Below are 25,833 nucleotides of genomic sequence, written 5' to 3'. Positions count from 1 at the left end.
CTTTCTAGAAGCCATCAAATTGGGGAAGGACTGCAGGGCAAGCCATTTGTCCCTGTGTCTCTCTCTCTCTTTCTCTTCCCCCCCCCCCCCGGGGCCATGTCTGTGCCAGGCATGTGATCATGGAGTTTGGGGTGGGAACACAATGGCCAGCGTATGGCAGTCAGTGCGATTGAGACATGAAAGATTGTGAGTTTTCTACGATGTGTTTTCAAACCTTTGTTCATTTCGGTATTGGTTTTAATTTGGAAGCAACCGCCCAGAATAGTGCTTTTGCACTAGTGGGGCCGTATACAAATGTATTAAGTAAGTAAATAAGTAAGTGCCATTGCGGGTTAAACCGCTGAAGCCTCTGTGCTGCAAGGTCAGAAGACCAGCCGTCGTAAGATCGAATCCATGCGACGGAGTGAGCTGCTGTCGCTTGTCCCAGCTCCTGCCAACCTAGCAGTTCGAAAGCATCTAAATGCAAGTAGATAAATAGGTACCACCTCGGTGGGAAAGTCACGGCATTCCGTGTCTAGTCGCGCTGGCCACGTGACCATGGAGGATTGTCTGCGGATAAAACGCTAGTTCTGTGGGTTGGAAACGGAGATGAGCACCACCGCCTAGAGTCAGACACGACTGGACAAATTGCCAAGGGGAACTTTTACCTAAATAAATAAATAAAGCCAGCTAGACAGCACACATAAAATCTAACTTTCTTCTGCTGCTGCTAAGAGCAAAGCGCATAATTGTGCACGTCTGATGTTGCAGATTCATTCCTAAATGCTCATATTAGGGCAAAGGGCTATGAAATCCTGGATAGAGATGCAGTTCTTTGCCTATTTTTTTTTCCTGAAGCTGAAAATGAAAAGTTTCAAACATTTCCCCCCCACGCCCCTGGGTGAGACCCTGAGAGTTTTTGTGTATTTCTCCCATTTTGGCTCTGTTTTTTGCAAAAAGTCCACACATACACAAACACACTAAAAAACACAAGGCATTAAATGCAAAGCTTGAGTTCTTTGCACAAAACGCACCGTTTTGGTTTGGGTTTTTTTTAAAAAATACCATTCCTGCTGATGAAAAGGTCCTGGCCTTTTTCCTGTTAGCTAGGACTTTTTAAAAATTGCATGACGGTGATGTGTCATGACACATGACTTAGGCTTTTTTTTGTTTTAGTCAAGACAGGGGAAAAATGCAAGTATCAGTGACCTCTTTACCTTGAAAAGGTTCAGCTGGTCAAAGAAAGTGAGCAGGGCGAGCGTAAGGCTGCTTCGTGTTTGCACTCCGACTGCAATATTTTTGCTTCAGTGTATTCTGCACAACCTCTTATGTTTTCACAAGACTACATGAGGTGATCACTGATGTCCCTTAGCCTAACCTGAGGCAGTCCTTTGTTGCTGGATTAGAAGTCCGATTTAATCTTCTTCTCTGCCCTCTGTATTGGTCTGCAAAACTGTGTGATTTGTGAAACGGCATCAGAGTCTGCCAAATTCTGCGTTTCTTGGCATTGCATTTTGGTTACCTTGCTGCTAAATGTTGGAATTGGTTTTTATATACAGTCCTACATTTGGCTTTTCAGGCAATAGGGTTGTGCACGTCAGAATGTAGAGGCCTGAGTATCTTACTATAATGCACACCCCTTCCTTTCCTTCCTTGTTTATTGTATGCCTGAGACTTATGTTCCCCGTTTATTCTTGTCTCAAGAGAAAAATGTTAAGGGCTTTAATCTATAAATCCCTAAACAGCTTAGGCCCAAGCTAATGATTGAATCTCCCTTTATGAGGATACCTGAGAGTTAAGATCATCAGGAGAGGCCTTCCTCTCAGTCTCACTACCTTCACAGGTGGATTTGGTGGGGACACAGGAGAGGGCCTTCTCTGTGGCTGCTCCCAGACTCTGGAACTCCCTCCCACTGGAAGCCTGCCTGGCCCCATCTTTGCTGTCCTTCCGCAAGCAGGCAAAGACCTTTCTCTCCAGGCAAGCTTTCTCTTAAATGACTGGCTGTCTGAGAAAGTTTTTAAAAATGGATTGTTGTCCCTTACTGCTTTTAATGTGTTTTTGCTGTTGTTGGTTTTTTGTTTTTTTTTTAGTTTAGCATTCATTTGATTCTTTTAAATCTTTGTATACTTATTGATTTTAGCATTAAGTACTGTCCTTTAATGATGTAAGCCGCCTTGGGTCATTTTAAATGAGACAGGTGGGTTACAAACAAACAGAGTTCTTACTCCCTGTGATAAATATTTTATTTAAAAAAACCATTCTTCATAAAAAGTATCTCTTTTTAGGCGGCCAAGGGGACCACTGCTTAAATTTGTTAAGGTAAAATAAATTAAGAATAACGATATTGTAACTTTCATTGACAGCCCTGGCCTTCAGTTTCTTGTGACGAGGAGTGTGTGGAGGATCAGCAGGTATTCCATGTGGTTGGAACAATGTCTTGCCTGCTGCGTTGACTGGGTGTTATTTTGGAAAACTTGAGTTGTCAACACTTTGTTTTGCTTCGACACTTTTCTCTAGCCTAGGCTTTTGTTTTTCCCGTTTTTGGGGGTTTCACATAAAAGGGGTTTGATAAATGTAGAGGGGAAAAAAAGGAATAGCAAATATTAGAATCCCTTCTCTTTCCCCAACTATGCCTCCTGTAATTATCCCAGGCTAAGCATACTATAGGTTGTTACCGCATTGGTGGGAATTGAGCCAGCTAATTGCTTGGGGGCCCGTACAGCCCATTGCTTGGCGTAACACACTCCACCTCAACGGCAGTGAAGTCTTACAAGTGGGGAGGTGGCAAACCTAAGTAGGACAAGTCACAACAGAGGTGCACAATAGGGAGAGCTGATCTGCAGAAATCAATCTGTGTGTGTTCTGTTTGGCAGAAGCTCTCTGCAGAGAGGGAAAGCGGGAGAGGGGGATTTATCCTGCAGGCGCAGATAATACAGATTGCCTCGGTAAATGTGGACTGCGTACAGTATCGTTCAGCATTCTCCCGGTCTCGAACTTTGTATCGTTAGCGTTTCCGTACAAACTGTGTATCTCGCCATTCCAATAGTGCCAATCATCAAGCTTCTTTATTAAATTCCACAGTCAAGAATGAATCCGAGGGAAGGATGGTTCCCTCTGTTTATGCGTAGACACCCCAAAAGGACTCCCTAACTTTAAAAAAGGACTCAAAGTGGCATTACATCATGAAAAAAAACCAACAATGATATTTAAAGCTTTTAAAGAATAAGTACAAATACGAAAAAGGATCAAACAAATGCCACTCTAAGCCGTGGTAAACAAAAATAGCATCGAGAAGACATACAAAGCAGTAAGGCACAACCATCCATAAAAAAAAAAACCCACTCAGGCAGACGGCCAGTTATAGCAGTTTGATTCCTGCCATAGCTTGCTTCTTTAGGATACTGGAATATGTAGTTGGAAAATTCTGTGCTTGTGCCTTGGTTTCAGCAAAGGAAAGTGAAGTGTGTTTCTTCAGAGCTTAAAGCACCCTCTGGGCAGTTTACAGTTTGATTATGTAGTCTGCACATTGTGTCTATTTATTTTATTTATTTATTTGATTTATATCCCACCCATCTGGTCTGGTCGACCACTCTTCTCTGGTCTTCTCCCCTCCAAGCAACCTAGGTACTGAATTTACCAATCTTGGAAGGTTGGAAGGCTGAGTCATTCTTGATCCAGCTACTTGAGCTCATCAGGATCAAATGTAGCTTGTGAGCAGAGTCTCGATTGCAGTACCGCAGTTTATGCACTGTGCCACGAGGCTCTACAGGTTACAGAATTCTAATTACCTCTTCACCCTATAGATCCTAGAATTCTGTAAGATGGGATTGTGGCAGCCAAAGTGGAATCAGTCTTCGGTGATTGTGTAGTGTAGACCTATTCTAAGGTTGTCTTTTCAATACTGGAAGATCACTAACATGGGGCTTCTTGGCCTTCTTTTTTCTTGGTGATTAAACATCTGTTTCTATCGACTGCGTCTTATAGGACTTGCTTCCCAGATTTCCACCCTCTTGGCTGCCTCCTGGTCCTTTTCGCACAGAAGCATCTCACAACCCTCATCATTCTACCTCTGATTTTTCTTGCTTAAATGTAGAACTTCACATTTTTCCCTGTCCCATTTTTTTCTTTGGCCCAGTTACTCTGTCTGTCATCCCAAAGTATCTGGTGTGGTCTGTCCAGTGGCCAACACGTCCCTCCTTTGATACAAGAAGCTAAAAGCATGTGGAATCAGTTTTAAACAGCAAAGTTCCAGTCCAATTGAAATGCATTTGACATAGAGCTGTGGTTGCCAAACTTTTTGGACTTCAGGCTCCCTTGTTATTTACTGACCACTAGGCTCCCTTGGGATTCCCCTGGACTGCAAGGAGAACAAACCTATCCATTTTGAAGGAAATCAACCCTGAGTGCTCACTGGAAAGACAGATCCTGAAGCTGAGGCTCCAATACTTTGGCCATCTCATGTGAAGAGAAGACTCCCTGGAAAATACCCTGATGCTGGGAAAGTGTGAAGGCAAGAGGAGAGAAGGGGACGACAGAGGACGAGATAGACAGTGTCATTAAAGCTACCAACATGAATTTGACCCAACTTCAGGGTCACGAAGAGTTGGACATGACTTAACGACTAACCAACAGGCTCCCTTGATTTACTGACCTCCCTTTGCTTGGAGGGGCCATTAGGTGTCCCAGTGCCACCGGGGTGGAATTTTGACACCCCCTTCCCAGCTATCTCATCTCTTCCTGTCAAACTGGAACTTGTGCAGATGGCTTCCACTTCTATTTCCTGTTTGACATGGAGCTGCGAAGGCAATTGGAATGTAGTGGCACTGTGGGTTAAACCGCAGAAGCCTCTGTGCTGTAAGGTCTGTAGATCTTCAGCTGTAATGGAGTGAGCGCCCGTCGCTTGTCCCAGCTCCCGTCAACCTAGCAGTTCAAAAGCCTGCAAATGCGAGTAGATTAATATGGACCACCTCGGTGGGAAGGTAACAGCATTCCGTGTCTAAGTCACACTGGCCATGTGACCACGGAAGATTGTCTTCGGACAAAACGCTAGCTCTATGGCTTGGAAACAAGGATGAGCACCACCCCCTAGAGTCGAACACGACTGGACAAAAATTGTCAAGGGGAACCTTTACCTTTACCTTTCTGAAGGCAGTACAGTGGTGCCTTGCTTTACGATTGCCCCGCATTACGACGAATCCACTTTACGACAGTCTTTTTGCAATCGCAAAACAATGGTCTAAATGGGGGAATTTTGCTTTGCGATGATAGGTTCGCTGCTTTTAAACAGCTGATTGGCGGTTTCAAAATGGCTACTGGGTAAATAAAAGGTCCCCCTGCTGTGTTTAGGAACAGATTCCTTGCTATACAGGCAGTGAAAATGGCCGCCGTAGGGAGGATCTTTGCTGGATGGTGAGTTTTAAGCCCATTGGAACGTATTGAAAGGTTTTCAATGAGTTTCAATGGGCTTTTTATTTTCGCTTTACGATGTTTTCGCTTAATGGCGATTTTCCTGGAACACATTATCGCCATTAAGCGAGGCACCATTGTAGAGGAACTGTTCATAAAGCTATGAACACCTATACAGCCTTCATAGCTTAATGTCTCATCCCTTTTCCTGTGGTGCCCCTGACTGGGTTTCATGGCGCCCCATGGAGCTGTGGCACACCATTCCGGGAACCTCTGACATAAGACTTGAAAGAATAGCTCCTTCTCAATTTTACCAGGTTGATGACGCTCTTTTACTGCTGAGTCTGGTTCCCTTTTTTGAAGGATTTAAAAAAAAACAATGAAATGGCGGGGGACGTTTTGTGGTTTTGCAAATGATGGTTTCTCAAAACATTTGTGAAGGCAAATGGCAGGCTGGTGTAAAACTTGCGCTTCTAATCATTTGTCTCTAATTGGCGAAGACTCTGTGAAGCATTGAGAGCTGAGAAACAATAATAGCAAAAGCATAATTAACAACCAGGAAAGTTGTCCTACAGGCAGCCCCACGAGAGAGGTTTAGGCTGACAGAATTGGAAAAAAAAATTGCGTTTGGAAAGTGGTCTCAGATCCATTAGCTAAGAAGATCCTCAGAAGCCGGCTCGGTGAGGCCTCTTTTCAGTGATCTGGAATGCACACAAAATATACAGTGTAAACTCTTCTCCAGAAGTATCTGCTTGCAAAAAATTATGCCTCTGTACCCATCTTAATGAGGGTGAAAGAGGAGAGTGTAAAAATGGTCTGAAGCTCAACATAAAAAAAACAACAACTAAGATCATGGCCACTGGTCCCATCACCTTCTGGCAAAGAGAAGAGGAAGATATGGAGGCAGTGACAGATTTTACTTTATTGGGCTCCATGATCACTGCAGATGGAGACAGCAGCCCCAAAATTAAAAGACGCCTGCTTCTTGGAAGGAAAGCGATGACAAACCTAGACAGCATCTTAAAAAGCAGAGACATCACCTTGCCAACAAAGTCCGAATAGTCAAAGCGATGGTTTGGAAGTGAGAGCTGGACCATAAAGAAAGCTGACCGCCAAGGAATTGATGCTTTTGAATTGTGGTGTTGGTGGAGACTCTTGAGAGTCCCCTGGACTGCAAGGAGATCAAACCTATCCATTCTGAAGGAAATCAACCCTGAATTTTCACTGAAAGGACAGATCCTGAAGCTGAGGCTCCAATATTTTGGCCATCTCATGAGAAGAGAAGACTCCCTGGAAAAGACCCTGATGTTGGGAAAGTGTGAAGGCAGGAGGAGAAGGGGACAACCGAGGATGAGATGGATGGACAGTGTCATCGAAGCGACCAACATGAATTTGACCCAACTCCGGGAGGCAGTGGAAGACAGGAGGGCCTGGCGTGCTCTGGTCCATGGGGGGTCACGAAGAGTGGACACGACTTAACAACTAAACAACAAACAACAGCCCCTGTAATATTCACTGTGCATCTTGCTTCTTCTTTCCTGTACAGCTGGGTCCAAATAGCTGGGGGCTACTGGCTCCATGGTTTAGGTCTTTGTCTACGGAGCCAGAGGTTGGGAGTTTGATTCCCCACCATGCCCCCTGTGAGTAAAGCCACCCTGGGTGGCCTTGGGCAAGCTGCACTCTCAGAAGGAGGGCAGGGTAGACCACTTCTGAGTATTCTCTACTTGGAAAACTCTGAAAAGGGTCCCCATAAGTCAGAATTAATAGCACAGTATTATAGATAATAAGAAGTGTTGGAGGTCATTAATTTGTAGGGTTGCCCTTAGAGATGGGCAGAAATTGCCAGTTCGGTGGTTTGTCCAGGTCCATTTACCGGCTCAACCCTTTCCTGTGGGCACTCATTTGGGGCAGTGCCCCAACTTTCCTGCCCTGCCTCCTCTGTATGCTGCCTTTGAGTGGGCGGACACCCGAGGGGGCAGGGCTTAGAAGCACCGAACGCCTGTTCGGCCAGTAGTCGAACCGGTTTACCGACTGTTCGTGCCCATCTCTAGTCGCTGTACGTCAGAACCGGCATGATGTCACATAGCAATCTGCCCCCAACTGATATTTTTTCCATTTTAAAGCAGCAACAGCAACAAAATGGGAAAAATCAGTTAAAAGGGGAAGGACAGGGTAGCTGCCTCCATTTTGGTAGCAATAGGAAGTTTGAATCCTCTACCTGCTAGACTCCATATTGAGACAAAGTACAACAGAGGTTCTGGAGAGGGAACCCCAAGGTTTTGCAGAAGTTCAGAAAGCCTCCAGGCATGATAAACAGTTCTTCGGAGAGCTGTCAGATAGTTCATCTAGGCCTAATTGTGCTCCGTAGGCATGGAAGGCTGGCTGTTGAAGGAGGAATCGGAAAATCAGGAGGAGACACGGAATGGTGTATCTAGGAAAAAGGTTTGGCTCTTTGGACAGCTGGAATCCTGACACAGCTGCTCTGCATTACTGCATTTTGTTGCACACTCATCCTGTTTCATAGTAGTGGAAAAGGTCCAGTGACATCAATGACGGATAAAAGGGATTTTTTTTAAAGGTGTGCAGGTGGAAAAAGTAAGGTCTTGTCAGCAAATATTCATGTCACATTCAGCCACTTTAGGTAATGTGGAAGAATGTGAAGCCAGGCCAGATTCTTACAGTCAGCACAGAGCTAGCTGGCAATTTTAGCTGACCAGCTGAGTTGTACAGTTTTAGTACATTCAAAGCAAAGCATGCTGCTTATATACTGCCGTATAGGGCTTAAAGCTCTCTTTGGGCAGTTTACGATTTGATTATGCAAGTTACACATTGCGCCCCACCCCGCCCAGCAAGCTAGATACTGTACACAGTTTACCAACCTAGGAATGGATGGAAGGCTGAGCGAAGCTTGAGTTGGCTACCTGAGTCTGTTGGGATCAAACGCAGGTCGTGAGCTGAGTCTTGACTGCAGCACCACAGTTTAACCACTGCAACACGAGGCTCCTGCTATTCAGGATAGCTCTGTGAATTGAAAGGTCAAGAGTCTGATCCCTCACTGTGCCTCCTGGGAGAAGAGCCAGCCTGTGTAGCCTTGGGCAAGCTGCACAGTCCCAAGGGAAGGGTACAATACACTTTGGAGTACTCTATTTCTAGAAAAAGTGTCACTGTAAGTTAGAATTGACTTAACAGCAAATAATAATAATACCCTGTTTCCTCTAAAATAAGACCTAACCTGAAAATAAGCCCTAGTGTGATTTTTTTCAGGCTGCTCATAATATAAGCCCTACCCCAAAAATAAGCCCCAGTTAAGTAAAACCCTGCCCTCCACCCTTGTGCAGCAACCAGAAGAAGAGGACATGACTGTCTTTGAATAAAAGTAGATTGTACATGAAAAAGAAACCATCCCCTGAAAATAAGCCCTAATGTGTTTTTTGGAGCAAAAATTAATATAAGACCCTGTCTTATTTTTGGGGAAACAGGGTAATAATAATAATAATAATAATAATAATAATAATAATAATAATAATAATAATAATAATAATAATAATAATAATAATAATAATAATAATAATAATAATAATAATAATAATAATAATAATAATAATAACCTCATCATCATGCAGATTCGTCATTTTGTGGGGTAATCGTCTAGCGAGGTACCACTGTATGTGCATTTTATAATAACAATAATAATAATAATTTTTGTTGTTGGTGGTGGTGGTGCTAACAGCAGACATTGACTGTGTCACACCTCATCTGTGAATGGCCAAAGATTGCACAGATTATAAAATTAGATATGACAGAGCAGCATAATTAGTGCACAAAATATAGCTTGTCGCCTCCAGAAACCCATGGGAATATCAGGTAGAGAAGGTGTCAGAAAATGAGGATGAAGAAGAGACTGAGAAAGAAGGATTGAAGTTAGTGTGGGAACAAGACTTAGGAAAAAGAATAAATGATGAAGAATGGAGGAAGATGTGGAAAATGAGGGTTTTACGATTGATGTCGGTGAGAATAAGAGAAAATATTTTCAAATGGGGTTAAGATGGTATTTAACACTGACAAAATTGAATAAAAATAGTGCTAGTTATCTGAATGTCTGTTGGAAATGTGAGAAGAGAATTGGTACATACTTTCCTATGTGGTGGGAATGCGAAAAAGTACAAAGATTTTGGAAACTAACCTTTAAAGAACTAAATGACACATGTGAAAAAGATATAGAATTTAATCTTGAGATAACTCTGTTATCAATGTTTGTGAATGTGGAATATGATAAGGTGACTAGAGAATTGATTACCAGTTTATTAACAGCAGCCAGATTAATAATAGCTAGGAATTGGAAATCAAAGTCTGAATTTTGAAGAATGGTATAATGAAATATGGAACATTGCTATAAATGACAAGTTAACTTGGACAGATTAAAAGAATAATTTATATGATATATTGGGCGGATTTCTTGAATATGTGCTAACAAGAGGAAAAGGGAAATCTCCAGATCAAGAATCAATGTCGTTCTGGAGAAGAGGACAATAAAAGAAGAAGAATATAGATAGAAGAAGAAGAGGGCTACTGCAAGAGGTCCCAACTAGGGTGGTGGGGATCACAGTCTATTTGCATTTTGGTTTATGTATTTTATGTTTATGTTTAGTTTAAGAAAAGAGAAAGAAAGAATATGAGGAAGTCAAGGTCTTGGGAGATTTCCAGATCAAAACAGACAAACACCTTGAACACAACACACTAGACACAGTAGTAATAAAGAAAGGTCTGGATCATTGACATTGTAATTCCAGGGGATGCCAGAGTTGAAAATAAAGAATTGGAAAAACTAAGAAAATATAGATATCTGGCAATCAAAGCATGTCGCTTGTAGATAAAGCACACTTCAATGGTCTCCGTAGTCATTGGGGCTTAGGGGAACAATTATAATGAAATTTCACAGTGTTACCGTGTTTCCCCGAAAATAAGACAGGGCTTATTAATTTTTGCTCCAAAAAAAAACGCATCAGGGCTTATTTTCAGGGGATGTTTTATTTTTTTCCATGTACAACAATCTATGTTTACAGTCATGTCATCTTCTTCTGGTTGCTGCACAATGATGGACGGCGAGGTTTCACTTAACTAGGGCTTATTTTTGGGGTAGGGCTTATATTATGGGCATCCTGAAAAATCATACTAGGGCTTATTTTCAGGTTAGGTCTTATTTTTGGGGAAACAGGGTATAAGGAGTTGCAGATCTCAGAAATAACACCATCAGAGCTACAAAACCCAGCATACATACTGGGCTGATATTTAAAAGGTACTTAGGTTTTTGGTTAAAACTTGTATCTGTTATATAATACCAGTCAGTTTTTTAATACTTTTGATTGACTGTGCCAGGTATTTTTAAATATTTTTGAACAACAATGATGTAAATCTCCCATTTAGAATATATAGAAAAAAGTGTTTTTACTCTATGAAAAGTATGGTGGGGGCAGCCGTTAAAATTACATACTTGGGCAGTTTATAGATACTAACTGAAATCTTTTTGTGCAGTTACGCAAATGGTGTAACTTTTGGAAGCCGACTGCCGTAAGTTAAGAAATGTCCATAAACTGTTTGCTGACCAAGTTGTGAGACTTGGTGTGTACTTGGTAATACCTATGGAGATTTTTTTTTTAACCTGTGGCAGTTTCAATGCAAAAGTTATACTGTTTAGGTAACTGCACCACAAGATTTCAGCCATACGTAAATAAAATTCAGTATCCTCAGTTTCTATTTCTGGTAGAGCGATTTCGCTGCCTATTTTTTAAGACACTGAAGACCCAAGTGATCAGATAGCAGCTGGTGAGTTGATACTGTGCAGCCCATAAATTTTTATATCATAAGGTATTATGGTAGCTTTGTGGTGACTGACATAAATGTTTGCAAGCAAGATGCATTTAATTTTTAAAAGAGAGGCTGAAATGTTAGGAGACGTCAGTGCAATTATGGGCAAACTTGCATAGAATTACCACGAACTAGCCGGTTACACATACAGTGGTGCCCCGCATAGCGAGGTTAATCCGTTCCGGATTAACCCTCGCTATACGGAATCATCGCTAAACGGGTAGGGGAAACGTATTGAAACGCATTAAACTTAGTTTAATGCGTTCCAATACCTTGTTTACTTACCCGTTCAGCGAGGATTCCCCTTGCCGGCAGCCATTTTCGCGCCCTCGCTAAGCGACGGCAGGGCGCGAAAACGGCTGCCGGCAGTCATTTCCGGGCTTCCGGCGGCCATTTTGGAACCGCCGATCAGCTGTTCGGCGGCTCCAAAATGGCCACCGCAATACCCGATCTTCGCAATGCGGGTTTTCCCCATTGCAAAGATCGGGTATGTTTCCGTATAGCGATCCCGAAAAAGGGATCGCTATACGGAAACATTGCTATACGGTGCACTCGTTAAGCGAGGCACCACTGTATATAGAATGCCAGCTTGTCTATGGGTTGTTGATTGAATTTTTTGCCCCCTTAGTAGAGGATCTGAACCAACGTGAGTCTATTTTTATAGCCCTGAAAGATTCTAGGCTCCTGGTTTCATTTTTCTGTGCACTGGTCGCGAGTTTACTTTTACAATAATGAGAAAATGTTTTGACGGTTGTTGCAGGTTTTTTCAGGCTGTCTGGCCGTGTTCTTGAGGTTTTTCGTCCTAACGTTTCAGCGGGAAGAAAAACCTCAAGAACACGGCCAGACAGCCCGAAAAACCTACAACAACCATCGTATCCCAGCCATGAAAGCCTTCCAGAATGCACATAAATTGTTTTGTCTCTCATCCTTAATCCCGGTCCTCTAACACGCTTCATGACAAGGTGTGATTCATACCACGATCTCATCTTTTGTTTCTGTTACTACCTTTCCCCCCAAAGTAAGTGTTCTGTTCTATGTCCAGCAAACAGGTTGGGAATTGAAAGCCAGGGCAGGATATTTGCTCCAAGACCCATGATAAAGTGTCAGAATTTCCTATCTCTCCTTTTCATTCTTCAGCTAACCGGAAAGGTCAGTAAAGAACTGAAGGTGGTCAAGCCCAGGAATTCTTAAATTCCAGCCTTAAGAACCTTGTGGGTTCAAGGAGTACAACAATGGGTTGATTGATTCATTCCACACACACACACACACACACAACATGACAAAGTGTTGGCACCATGGTGAATGGGCTTTCTTGTGAACTTTGTGCAGGCAATCGGCAAGAAACACTGGAAAGCAAATTTTTAGCGTCCAGACTTCTGGGGAGTGCAAATGCTGAGCCCTTTTAAGTAAATTGACACATGTGTTACAGAGCGTAATGCCTGAAGGGAGGGTGCTCGAGACTTATGAAAGATAAAGGGAGAATGAGAGAGAGAGAGAGAAGGAGAGAAAATGGAAACCCTGAGTTCTCACTGTTGCGAATTGCCACTATCTTTGATTTTTAAAAAAATCATTTGTTTTAAAGAGTAGAAGGTTGCATTTAAAAAAAGAAAACTGTATTAGGATAGGGAGAGAGAGTTAACTTCCAGATGTTTCAAGTAGTGAGACGGTCCAGGTAATTGCACCAGACACATATTCTGGAATTTCTGAGTGTCCCTGGTCTCCTAGCGGTATATACGAGTCTCTGTTTGAATATGTACAGGGGCAGTCCATTTGTGACTGAAATGTGGGTTCTTTTCTTTTTCTGCCGTGCTCCCAGGCTTCTGTGTCATAATTGTGTAGGCTGGGGTCCTAGTGAAACTTTCCAAAACTAATCAACATACCCTTCCAGCAGAATAATGCAGGATCGTATTAGTTCCCTTGCATACACAGTAACCCCACTGGATGGGAAAAAAAACTGGCTTGAACCCGTGCAAGGAGACACTGGATCCTTCCTTGAGCCACTGCTATTAATGATAAAACAACTCACACGGTGGTTGTGTAGATTTGACTGCTGGCCAAAAGCGATACTGTTTCTAGAAATTAATTCCTCAACTTACTGTGTAGGAAATGCCCCAAACTTGGAAAAGTCACTTCTTTATTTTTCTCCTATAAATCCCAGAATCTCTCTGTGGTGTCCTGGTGACCTTGGGAATTACCGTCTTGGTTCCCATCCTCAGAATGCAGTTCCCAGAAACTGCTGGCCAGGGTTTCTGGGAGTTGCAGTCCAAAAAATAAAATAAAAAAAAGCACCGGAGTTACCCAAGGTTGGGAGCCACTGGAATAGAAAGAAACATTTCTAAGCCCTGGGACGTTTCCCTCGCATCTGTACCAACAGCTTAATTTTTAGAATGGTAAAGGTAAAGGTTCCCCTTGACAATTTTTGTCCAGTCGTGTTCGACTCTAGGGGGTGGTGCTCATCCCCGTTCCCAAGCCATAGAGCCAGCGTTTGTCTGAAGACAATCTTCTGTGGTCACATGGCCAGTGCGACTTAGACACGGAACGCTGTTACCTTCCCACCGAGGTGGTCCCTATTTATCTACTCGCATTTGCATGCTTTTGAACCGTTAGGTTGGCGGGAGCTGGGACAAGCAACGGGCGCTCACTCTGTCGCGTGGATTCGATCTTACGACTGCTTGGTCTTCTGACCCTGCAGCACAGGCTTCTGTCGTTTAGCCCGCAGCACCACCACGTCCCTTTATTTTTTTAAATTTTTTTTATAGAATGATGATTCACTTAAGTAATAACGGGTCAGTGGGTGTTATTTCTGAAGAAGCATTGAGCAGCACCTGCAATTTATATATCTCCCTCCATTTGTGGAAGGAGAGTCTCCTTGCGAGCAACAAGAAACAGGCAGTGAACTGCACTGAACTTCTAAAAAGGCCATCATTAATCTTCGAACCGAGGGTGAAGGCAAATTTTTATCCCAGGCGGGATTTCTTCCTCACATTAAATTAAATGCATTTGGCGAGAATTCTTTGAGAGCAAACTCATTTCCTCGGCGATTACTCTACTTGGCTGATTGCTAATAGTTGCACTCCCTAAAAGGTCCGATAGGGGGCAGGAGAGAGAAAGATGGAGTGATTACCTTGCTCAGGTGGCTTCCGCAGGTCTCTCAAAAGGGGAAGTCATTGAACAAGCGTCGGATTCTACCGAGAGCATTGCATGCCTCTTCAGCTCACCCTCACTTTCTCTCTCGGTTTCAGGATGCTGGATGAACTCCCAGATTCAGTGACACAGTGGGCCCCTGCAGGAACCGACTGTGGTAAGTGCAGCTACACCCAAGGGACGGCTGGTAGGTCTTCCTTCGGGGAGCAGGCAAAGCAAATTGTAGGTTTTCAGGGTTCAGAACGATCTGGATTTCTGCTTCATTGCGTTGGTCAAGTAGCTCTTTTAGTTTTTTGTTTGGAGTAAACAATAGGAAGGATGCCAACAAACTGGAACATGTTTTAGAGCAATGGTCCCCAACTTTGGGCCTCCAGATGTTCTTGGACTTCAACTCCCAGAAATCCCAGCCAGCAGAGGTGATGGTGAAGGTTTCTGGGAGTTGTACTCCAAGAACATCTGGAGGCCCAAGGTTGGGGACCACTGTTTTAGAGTATATATTTTAATTGTATTTTAACTGTTTTATCTTTTTTACTGTAGTTAAATTGCTGTAAGCCACCCAGAGACCTTTGAGTAGTGTGGGCGGCATATAAGTTGAATGAGTGAATGAATGAATGAATGAATGAATGAACGAAGTTCAGAGGAGGCCAATAAAGATGTTTATGGGGCTGGAAACCAAGTCCTAGGAGGACAAAGAACTGGACATGTTTATCCTTGAGAAAAGAAGACTGAGGAGAGATAAGATAGCATTTTTCAGATACCTGAAATATAGTCATGCAGAGGAGGGGCAGGATCTGTTCTCGATCATCCCAGAGTGCATAATAATGGGCTCAAGCTACAGGAAACCATATTTAAGCTGAATAGCAGGAAAAAAACTTCTTAACTGTTAGAGCAGTGCGGCAATGGAATCAATGACCTTGGGAGGTAATGAGCACTCTAAAGCTGGAGGCATTCAAGAGAAAATTGGACAACCATCTAGCTTTTTCATTTTGGCTGCATCTGGTCTGGTGAAAAAGCAGCAACAGCAGTGTGCATATGACAGAGGTTGTATACTTCCGACTGTGTTAAATGTTTATTGTGCTTAGGTCACCAGTGTGGCGCATGCACTTCTTAAGTATCAGTGGCCTGTCGTGTGATATGACAAGTCATGGGCCAGGGCGTGGACTCACCCCCCTCTATTACCATCTCCACACAAGAACTGGAGGTTGTTTATGACTTTGTGTACCTGGGCTCAACCATCTCTGACACCCTCTCTCTAGATGTCGAGCTGGATAAACGCATTGGCAAAGCAGCCACCATGTTCTCTAGACTCACAAAGAGAGTATGGATCAATAAGAAACTGACAACACATACCAAGATCCAGGTCTATAGAGCCTGTGTCCTGAGCACACTCCTGTACTGCAGCGAGTCCTGGACCCTTTGTGCACAGCAGGAGAGGAAGCTGAACACGTTCCATATGCGTTGCCTCCGACGGATTTTTGGCATCACCTGGCAGGACAAAGTTCCAAACAGAGCAGTCCTAGAACGAGCTGGAATTTTCAGCATGAACACATTACTGAAACAGCGACGTCTACGTTGGCTCGGGCACGTCGTGAGAATGGCTGATGGTCGGATTCCAAAGGATCTCCTCTATGGAGAATTAGTGCAGGGAAAGCGCCCCAGAGGGAGACCACAACTGCGATACAAGGACATCTGCAAGCGAGATCTGAAGGCCCATCCCAACAGATGGGAAAACCTCACATCTGAGCGTTCAGCCTGGAGGCAGGCGGTGCATCATGGCCTCTCCCAATTTGAAGAGACCCTTGCCCAGCAGGCCGAGGCAAAGAGGCAGTCACAAAAGCAGCAAAATCAGGGAACTGGACAGGGGACAGACTGGATTTGTCTTCAGTGTGGAAGGGACTGTCACTCTCGAATTGGCCTCCTCAGCCACACTAGGCGCTGTTCCAAGCTCTCCATACAGAGCACGCTACCATAGTCTTTCGAGACTGAAGGATGCCTAACTGTGTGATATATAAAACTTGGGCAATTACTTTGAGAAATTGATTGGTTCCTTGTATTCGTGAAGGCTTTCACGGCTGGGATCTAATGGTTGTTGTGGGTTTTTCGGGCTCTTTGGCCGTGTTCTGAAGGTGGTTCTTCCTAACATTTCGCAGTCTCTGGTGAAACGTTAGGAAGAACAACCTTCAGAACACAGCCAAAGAGCCCAAAAAACCCACAACAACCATTGATTGGTTCCTGTTACTTGCTGCAGTATTTGATATGTAATTCATCATCATTAATATCATTTCTCCATTATTGTTGGACTCGATGGCCTTATAGGCTCCTTCCAATTTCACTGTTCTATGATTATTCTAATAACATCGAACAGGTGACTCACTGTATTACTCTTGTAGTAACAGAACTGTATTTGCGTTGAAAATCTCAGGATGTGTAAAATTCAGAAAATGTCCACTGCAAATACCTCCAAAATTCTTTGAATGAGAAAATTTTTTGAAGTGTTATCTGAAGAGTGGTTTGTTGTCCATGAAATCTCATGCTGGGATAATTTTTTTAGTCTTACAGGGACTGCAATACTTTTTTTTCTCAAATGGAACATGACTTGCTACATCTAATATAACAAGCCCTGTGTTCCTTCACCTTACATTATTTTTGAATTCTCATTTTGTTACCTTTTGCTCTGTGTATGGGCCATACATAAGGGATGTAGAACATTTATTTATTATTTATTTGATTTATATACAACCCATCTGGCAACCCAGGCCATTCTGGGCAGTTTACATGGTATAATAAAACAGAATATAAAACATGCCTTTTAAGTGCTTTTCCTCCACATACACCTGTATTTCTTTTTTAAAAAGTCCCAACTCTTTCATACTCCATCCGATGATCAAGTAACTTCTTGTGCCATCATCTTAATTCAGCTGATGACACTCACTCCTGTAGGACATCACAACAGCCGGCCTTGAGGATGACTTAAAAATGCAAATTCAGTGCCCATTTTACTGATTTTGCACTGAAAGATTTTTAGGCATCTCCATGATACAGCTGATAACCATAATCCATGAACACACAATTGCATTTGCTAGGTGAATTGGGCACATAACAATGTTTTCTAAAATGTGCATCTTCTTGACCTAAGAAACATTTCTGGGTTTCTCAAAAATCATCTTCATTAAAAAGCAGAATGCTGGACAGAATGGTTGTTTGGTGTGATCCACTAGAGTTCCTATGTTCTTAAGCCTGGAGCCAGCTGACCTCAAATGACCTGAAAATGTTGTTTTACAGGAGAAATAGCCAGGTTTTTGAAAAACGTATCCGGCTTGGCCTACGATGAAAAACCCGAGTATGAAACATTGAAAAAAATCCTTTTGAGCGGCCTGGAACAGAAAAGACCCTGTTACAACGGCGTGCTGGATTTGACCACCACTAAAAGCATACGAGGGGGATGTGCTGGGAATCCCAGGAAGGTACATAAATAAACAGGACAGGTCAAATTGAGATGAAACACAAGTTCTAAAGCATAGTTAACTAGTAAAGCCAAGTCTTGTATTTGGGGGCATATGATACGCATGGATGTCTGTGACATTTGCTTAAAAATATAAGTTAATTGCCGGAGAGGGAATGATAGCAGTTACTTTAAAACAGGGGGTAATAGTCTTTTTCTAATGTTCAGAGCCATATTATCAGTGATCATGTATCTTGAGATTTCCAGTCTCTTTCTCTTTCTGCCATGCTGTATTTTTTTTTCCTGCTTTGTCCCTTCCTGGCTGAAGGAGGGAAAAGTTGATCTTGTCTCAGATTAGGCTGGCGGCCACATGGTATCAGTCAGAGGTGTGCTAGGATTATAGGATGTCCACACCTGCTTTTTTATTTCAAATTAATTATACCGACTTAATTCAGTGTAGTACTTTGTGCTGATGCTCACTCCTTGTTTGTGTGTCTTCCTAAGGAAATATCTGACCATCTAAGACCTTAATTCTTCTGTTATGTTCACACTTGGGTTGTTGACCTTCAAGGATTGGGGAGTCTGGCATGAGTCCTGTGATGCACAGTTCTTATCCTAAGTCAGGGGACAGGGTGGATAAAAAAATCAATGATTTTTTTTAAAAAAATTGATTTAAGTCACTATTTACTTTTTTTAATGAGGGGTTTTTAAATTTAAATTCTTAAAAACATCAGGCTGATTTTACTGAAATCATGGTTTAAATCATTTTAAATCCCCCTTTCCCGGGGGACTTGTGTCTGTTTGATTTGCGCTTCCTAGCGGGATGCAGGAATGTGTGCATTCATCTTGTAGGGAGCAGCCCTGAACGTCAGCTCCTCTTTAAAGATCCATTTGAAAACGGAGTTGCCCTTCTGGGTGCAAACTTTCCCCATCTCTTGCACGCTCTCCATATATTTGTTCTTGCTTTCCAAAGTCACTTCCCTATAATCTTGGCTTTCGGTATAAGTTCTAACTCTTTACAATTGTAGCATACTTTGGTTTCCACCTTATGGGTTGTCCGGTGGCATTGTCTTCTTTTAAATCCCTAGGCTGAAATCCTGCTGCACATTTAGGGAAATAACTTTAAGAAGCTAATTGCTCTTAAGAAATTTTCATAGACATCTGTTGAAGCCCAAGTCACGTGACACAGTACAGTTGTGCCCCACTTTACGATTGCCCCGCATTATGATGAAACCGCATTACATTTTTGCGATCGCTTTTGCAATCGCAAAATGATGATCTGAATAGGCTTTTTTCGCTTTGCGATTATCGGTTCCCTGCTTCGGGAACTGATTTTTTGCAAAACAACAATTTTCCAACAGCTGATTGGCGGTTTCAAAATGGCCGCTGGGTAAATAAAATGGCTCCCTACTGTTTTCTGGGACGGATTCCTCGCAAGACAGCCACCGAAAATGGCCGCCCTATGGAGGATCTTCGTTGGACGGTGAGTTTCCAGCCCATTGGAATGCATTGAAGGGGTTTTAATGCGTTTCAATTGGCTTTTTATTTTTGCATGACGACATTTTCGTTCTACAGCGATTTCGCTGGAATGAATTAACGTCCTAATGTGAGGCACCACTGTATACAACAGATAATGCCTACACAGATTTCTTAACTCATGACAATGTATGTCTAGAACAGTGGTTCCCAAATGTTCTTGGACTAAAACTCCCAGGAGCCATCACTACTAGCTGTGTTGGCTGGGATTTCTGGGAGTTGTAGTCCAACAACATCTGGGGACCCAAGATTAGGAATCACTGCTCTAGAGGTTATGCCATTTGTGTAACGACACAACAGTATTTCAGCCTTTGTTTTAATACACTTGCACTAACATGATAAGGAGATTTACTGGTTCGACTTAGAAATGTGTGAGTGTTGTTTGCCTTCTGCCAAATGGATGAGCCCAAAGACTTTGTGGATGCGTGTTCAATAAGGTGGTGTTAAGGTGTCATGCATATTTAATATTCCAAATGAACTCCGGATTGCGGCTCTCCTACAGGAGCCAAAAAATGTGGGATGAAAACTAATGGGACTGATCAACGGCGAGATGAATGGCGATTCAAATCGCAGTGCACAGATGGTTCTGATTTGCCCGAGTTTTGTAGCTGCTGCAACTGAAGACATAAAATAGCTGCCTCGTCATAAATTAGCTCTTTGGAAGCCAAACCTTGGCACCAGCGCTTTACAACCTTCAATTAGTAGCGAAAGAAGTATCTGAATGACTCCAGTATTGACATCTGTAGGTCTGCATAGTAATCATTCCTAATAGAAGAGAATCTCTGTTTGAGGGGCTTTTGCATGGCTAATTAACTACCAGTGAGAATATGTAATTTTTTCATGATCTCCCGATTGTCACCTTTCTCTCATGATACAATTACATTTTATTGTAGCGAGCGCCTTCGGAAACCCAATTGTCAGCACTATTTACGTTGTGCGGAAAAGCAGAACAAAAGTTCATGTTTAATAAAAAGCCACTGGATTTTGATCTTGGTAATTACCAAGACTTTTTTTCAGAGTTTTATAGACTTTGGTGGATGGTGGGGTTTTCTTTGTTTTGTTTTTTAAATCGCTTTTACAACAAAAGCAGAAAAGCTGTTGCTTTGACAGTAGCTGGCTTGCTGTTGTGGTCACCATTTAATCTATGCTAATTTGAGCCATTTCTTTATGTGTCTGCAATTTGTCGTTTTCTAAAGTTAATTGAAATATATAAGCTTCCCCCCCCTTTAAACAAAAAGGACCTACTCTTTTCCATTTCTGATTTTCACCAGTTTGATCTCTCTTTTTTGTTAAACTCTAGAAAGCAGATTAAGAACTAGACATGGACAGCTATTAAAAGCTGAGCGAAAGCTTTCATGAAACTGTCCAAAAGTCAATGCTACACATTGTTTTCACTGTGAAAGTGAATGTGTGCCATAGTTTCTCAAGCTGCTCCAAGCAGTTGGATAATGATTATTAACAGTAATAGCAATAATATTTGTGATATTATTGCTTCTCTAACCGGATTTCCAACTTCTTCTTGGAAATGCATGCAGTTCTGCAAACTTCCCTTTGTCTGAAAGGTGGTCTGCCATACAACAGTAGATGGATGGTGTTAGACCTACAGAAAGAAGCCCAAGAGCTTTGGATATACAGCCTTTAAAAAAAAAGCAATCTAACCAGTTGTTGGGATTAAGGACCTGCTTAGGCATGTCCAGTGGGTTTTTTCCTTTAAACATGTATATCCTTCCTATATAATGTTATATATGCCTTTGAAAACTTCCCTTTGTTCCAAAGGCAGCTGCTTATGCAGGATGGGAGTATGGGGGATTATGTTCCAGATATTTATTTGTTTGTACAAAGTATTAATCATTTTTTTTCTATCCACCATGTCCACTAAACAATACGTTAAAAATACCTGATTAAAATATAAGTAAAGCAAAATGAAAACAAGCTTAAATCTTTTTCTGCCTCTCCCTCTGCAGTATCCTGGGCTTATAGAAATGGTGCCCTAATAGCTCTCTTGTTGGCCTGTTCTCACGATTTCTGCAATCAAAGGCTGACAGGCAGCCAAACTGTGTCCTTTTCTTTTGCACAGTCTTCAGTTTGTCACATATGACAACAGGACATTTTGGCCATGGCAAGTACAAGTGATTGAATTGCACAAGCCTTCTCTGGACAGGCTGCCAACCTTACTAAATGCCAGTAAGGAAGAGGATAGATTACAATGTAAAAGGAGAAGATTGGAAACAAGATATGGGAGGCTGATGATCATGATCATTTAGGCCAGGGGTCTCCAAACTACAGCCCATGGGCCACATCTGGCCCGCCTTGCCTTTTTATCTGGCCCGGGCATAGGAAGAGGGAAGGGAAACCCAAGCAATCCCCCACTCCACTCTCTTTGTAAAGACAGTGGGGGTGGGAGATCACTTAGATCTGGCTTCGCTCCTCTTCCTATTCTCGCTCAGGCATAGGAAGGGGAACCCAAACGATCCCCTATCCCCGTTGTATTTGCAAATACAGTGGGGGCGCGGGATCGCTTGGGTCCCTCTTCTGTCCTTTGGCCCTTGAAAATGTGTAAAATATATGTGGCCCTCATACTGAGAAGTTTGGAGACCCCTGATTTAGACCAGTGATGATCACAGCCATAAGATCTGTAGAGCTTAAGCTTCTCATATGAAAGGGTTATGGAGTTTTCCCTGAAGATCTGCTGTGCTTCCCACTGGACAAAGCAGGATTTCTCTGCACGCCCCTTCTGCTTCATTTGAAAGTGCAGCATTTATTCCACCTTATACTCAGCTTTAAATGTGGCTTAGATTATTGGCGCTAAGCAAAAATGGTGCTGAACTTTGATTGTAGGAAGATGGAGAGCTGTAACAGTATTTGCAAGTGCATAACCTCATTTAAAGCCCATGAACGAGGAGTGTCAATTATCACAGCTTCTGTTCCTTTGATGCAGCCAGTAGCATTTTTAATGGACAATAACAAGGTCAGAGAGAGAGCTGTGCTGTTTGCAGATGACTTGACCCAAGTATCCCTCACCCTGAGTTTTCATAAGGATTCCTAATACTTCCTTTCATTTGCATGAAATGAATACTTGCATCTTCTCAAGTCTGAGCTGTTTTTGACTCAAGGGTATTCTGACAGAGAATATGTGAACTACTGGAAAGACAGAGAAGTCCATTTTCTGTAAAAAGTTTCAGCTGCTTTTGAGTATGAAAAGCATTATTTTCACTCCCACACGCGTTGCAATTGTGGAGGTGAAAATGACATCCTCATACAGAATACAGTGAATTTACTTATTTAAATTTTTTTTTTACCCTTTCTTTCTCCTTGAAAAGGACCCAAGGTGGGCATACAACAATGAAAGACAAATATTTGTTTGAAAACAATGAGTATAAAATGACGGTTAACATCACTAAAAGATGATATTTAAAAATTATGAATAAGGAAGCATCTTACATCAATTCACAGGCATAATAAAGCCAAAGATTGAGTATACAAATTTTTTAAAAATGTCACTCAGAAATTGAAACTATAAAAATGGAAAACACAGGTACCACTAACAAACTAGTCAAAGCAGTAATGCATAACAATCTATCCAAAAATCAAAGACAGGTAGCTGGTTACTGAGGGAAGGCTTGCCTGAAGAGAAAGGTCTGATGATGATGATGATGATTGTTATTATTATTATTATTATTATTATTATTATTATTATTATTATTATTATTATTATTATTATTATTATTATTATTATTATTATTATTATTATTATTATTATTATTATTACACATTGAGACAGCCCCATGGTTGTCATGGTGGCCATGAAGTCCTAAGCCGCCCCAGTCAAGGCAGCCTCGGCATGGATGTTGAGGTCCCCCAGCAGCCTGGGAGACTACCTCCGTCAGCTCAGGCAGGGAGACTGTTGGTACGCAGCAGGGTGGGCGGTACACCAACAGAATCCCTAACCTGTCTCGCGAGCCCAACACACAATACAGGCCCTAAAGGCCTCCTCTCAGAGAGACAGGAAGCCTGGTCAAAGAGATAGAAATCCTATAGCCTATAGCAACTCCCTCTCCCCAACCTTCCCAGCGACGTTGGTGCTGGACCGAATAACCAGGCACACAGCTGGGAGAGGGGACCACCACCCTCTCCCACCGAGGTCTCAGTAATGCATGCCAAGTCAGCACCCTCATCCAGAATTACATCATGGATGAGGGCAGTCTTATTTTGTACTGGCTTGGCGTTCATCAACAGCACCGTGTGGCTCGAGGGTTTGCTGATATAGTCACCTGATACCATCTGGTTGGGGGCATTTAATTTATAAGCCGCCCAGAGACCTTTGGGTAGTGTGGGCGGCATATAAATAAATAAATAAATAAGAGGGAATAGATGTAAGGTATCTAACCTCTCTTCTCCTACATGGGCATGTTCTACCCCCCCACCACCATTCCTTCCCCTACCCAGCACCACCTCCAATGCCCTCCCCACTTCCTGTTCCCTTAGATTCACTGTGGGCCTCTATGTACGTAACCTGGTGGCAATTGATAATCACAATAAAAGACCCTTTTAAAGACCCTTCTCACCCCCCCCGCCAGGTGGCTGATGTTGAGGAGGGGGTGGGGCAGCCAGAGGCAGCAAGGGCCCAGTCCTGCAAGGCCGAGGGAGTCCAAGCCAAACTTCCCCAGGAAGGTTGGCAACCGGCGGCAGCACAGCCACACTGTCTCTCACTCAGTGTCTGAGGGACGGCAGATGATGAAGACTCCCCGGAAGGCAGGAATGTTGGTCTTTGCCTGCTTGTGAAAGGATAGTAAAAAATGAGTCCAGCCTAGCCTCTGGTGGGAGGGAGTTCCAAAGTCTGGGAGCAGCCACGGAGAAGGCCCTCTCCTGTGTCCCCATATGACACAGCTGTGAAGGTGGCAGGAAGAAGAGAAAGGCATCCCTTGATGATCTTAACACCTGATCTGGCTCTTAATGGTGAGATACGGTCTTTGAGATAGCTTGGACTCTGGCCATTTAGGGCTTTATAGGTTAAAACCAGCACTTTAAATTGTCCCCAGTAACTGATTGGAGCAAGCGGAGCTGCTGTATTTTGGACCTCCTGAAGTTTCCTGACACTTTCCATTGGCAGCTCCACATAGCGCGCATTACAGTAATCCCGCTGGAAAGTATCTAGGGTGTGTGGCCGGATCAGATCTCTTGAGAAATGGACATAGCTGGGCAATAGTTTTACCTGTGCAAATGCACTTCTGGCCACCGCTGAGACTGAACATCCAGGTTTAGGGATGAATCCAGGAGCATCCCCAAGTTGAAGGGGACAATAATCAGTTCATTGATTCAAGAACAGCAGGATATTTGTCCAGATATCTTGAGACTGTAGTAGAGATTAGTTTGGTAGCAAGCATATTTTGATGCATTTAAAAAAACTGCATCGGCACTTTCCAGCTCAATTATTCTATTATTTTTATTTCAATGGGCATTTGGACCTCTTGCTCAAACTTGTGAGCTACACTGCTGTTTGTTCCATATATTGAGCGCCTGTTTACTTGATAAACTATTCTCCTGTAAGTAAATCTGGAGATTGTTTTCCTCAGCCCCCCCCCCCCCCCCAAAAAAAACCCTGCTACCATGGATGTGGAGCAACACACTTCTGAATGGCAATGGCTCGCTAGAATTTCACTCTGTGCAGATCTTGCCACATTTACTGCACTTGGTCCACTTCCTAATGCAACTGACAAGTTACAGACTAGTGACAAGGGTAAAGATGTGTCAGAGTTCTGTATATTTGATCGGGAGAGAAGATAATGAAGGGGAGGCATGACAGGTTTGTGCCAATATCTGGAAAGCTGTCATACAAAGGTAGTGAAGATCTGCTTTGTTAGTTTTGAGGGTAGGACTAAAAGTGAGGGGTGAAAAAGTGCAAGGGGGTGGGTTTTGGCTAAGTAGTGAAAAAAGTGCCTTAAGGAGAGTATTTCCCTCTGTGAACTGCTTATATTTTAGGAGAGGCTAAATGATGGTCCAGCAGAGACGCCATAGCTGTCCCATTCCTTTCTAAGTAACCTGAGCTAGACTGGGGTACTTGTTTCCCTCAATACTTGGTTGCCATGTTAGCCCTAGTAGTTAGAGGCAATGGAGAAGGATGATGGGAATTGCACTCAAGCAACATCAGGTGCTTAAGCTATATCGAGACACTAGATTACCTCCAGTGTCTCTTCCAGTCCTGTTATCATGTTCTATCATGTCCAAAGTTAAATTGGGTTCTTTAGGAGAAAAGTGGGGTAAAAATATTTTAAATAAAAAATAAATCCATGCTTAAAAACAGTTTTGATGGCTCCAGCCAACATCTCACAGTTCACTCTACTTTTACAGGGCTATTCCGAGTTGGAAATGAAATAATCTCAGAAGGATAGGATGGTCAGTGAATCAGTACATTTAATGTAGGTACAGAGTTTATTAGAGGGGGTGGTGGGGGAAAAGTAGGA

The 25,833-nt window shown here is 42.8% G+C and overlaps 1 protein-coding gene across 1 annotated transcript in view; it reads left to right on the top strand.

The window, feature by feature from the left end:
• VRK2 (VRK serine/threonine kinase 2) overlaps positions 1-25,833 on the top strand; it is a gene marked incomplete at its 5' end in the record, with an annotated part of 76,487 nt that overhangs the window by 47,846 nt on the left and 2,808 nt on the right. Inside the window, 2 exons of the mRNA XM_078384033.1 lie at positions 14,493-14,551; positions 17,677-17,858. Of these exons, the coding sequence (XP_078240159.1) occupies positions 14,493-14,551; positions 17,677-17,858 (241 nt within the window). The remainder of the gene's footprint in view (positions 1-14,492; positions 14,552-17,676; positions 17,859-25,833) is intronic.

Source organism: Pogona vitticeps, chromosome 1 (genome assembly GCF_051106095.1).
Source record: "Pogona vitticeps strain Pit_001003342236 chromosome 1, PviZW2.1, whole genome shotgun sequence".
NCBI classification, from domain to species: Eukaryota; Metazoa; Chordata; class Lepidosauria; order Squamata; family Agamidae; genus Pogona; species Pogona vitticeps.
This window is presented reverse-complemented; position numbering and strand designations above follow the sequence as displayed.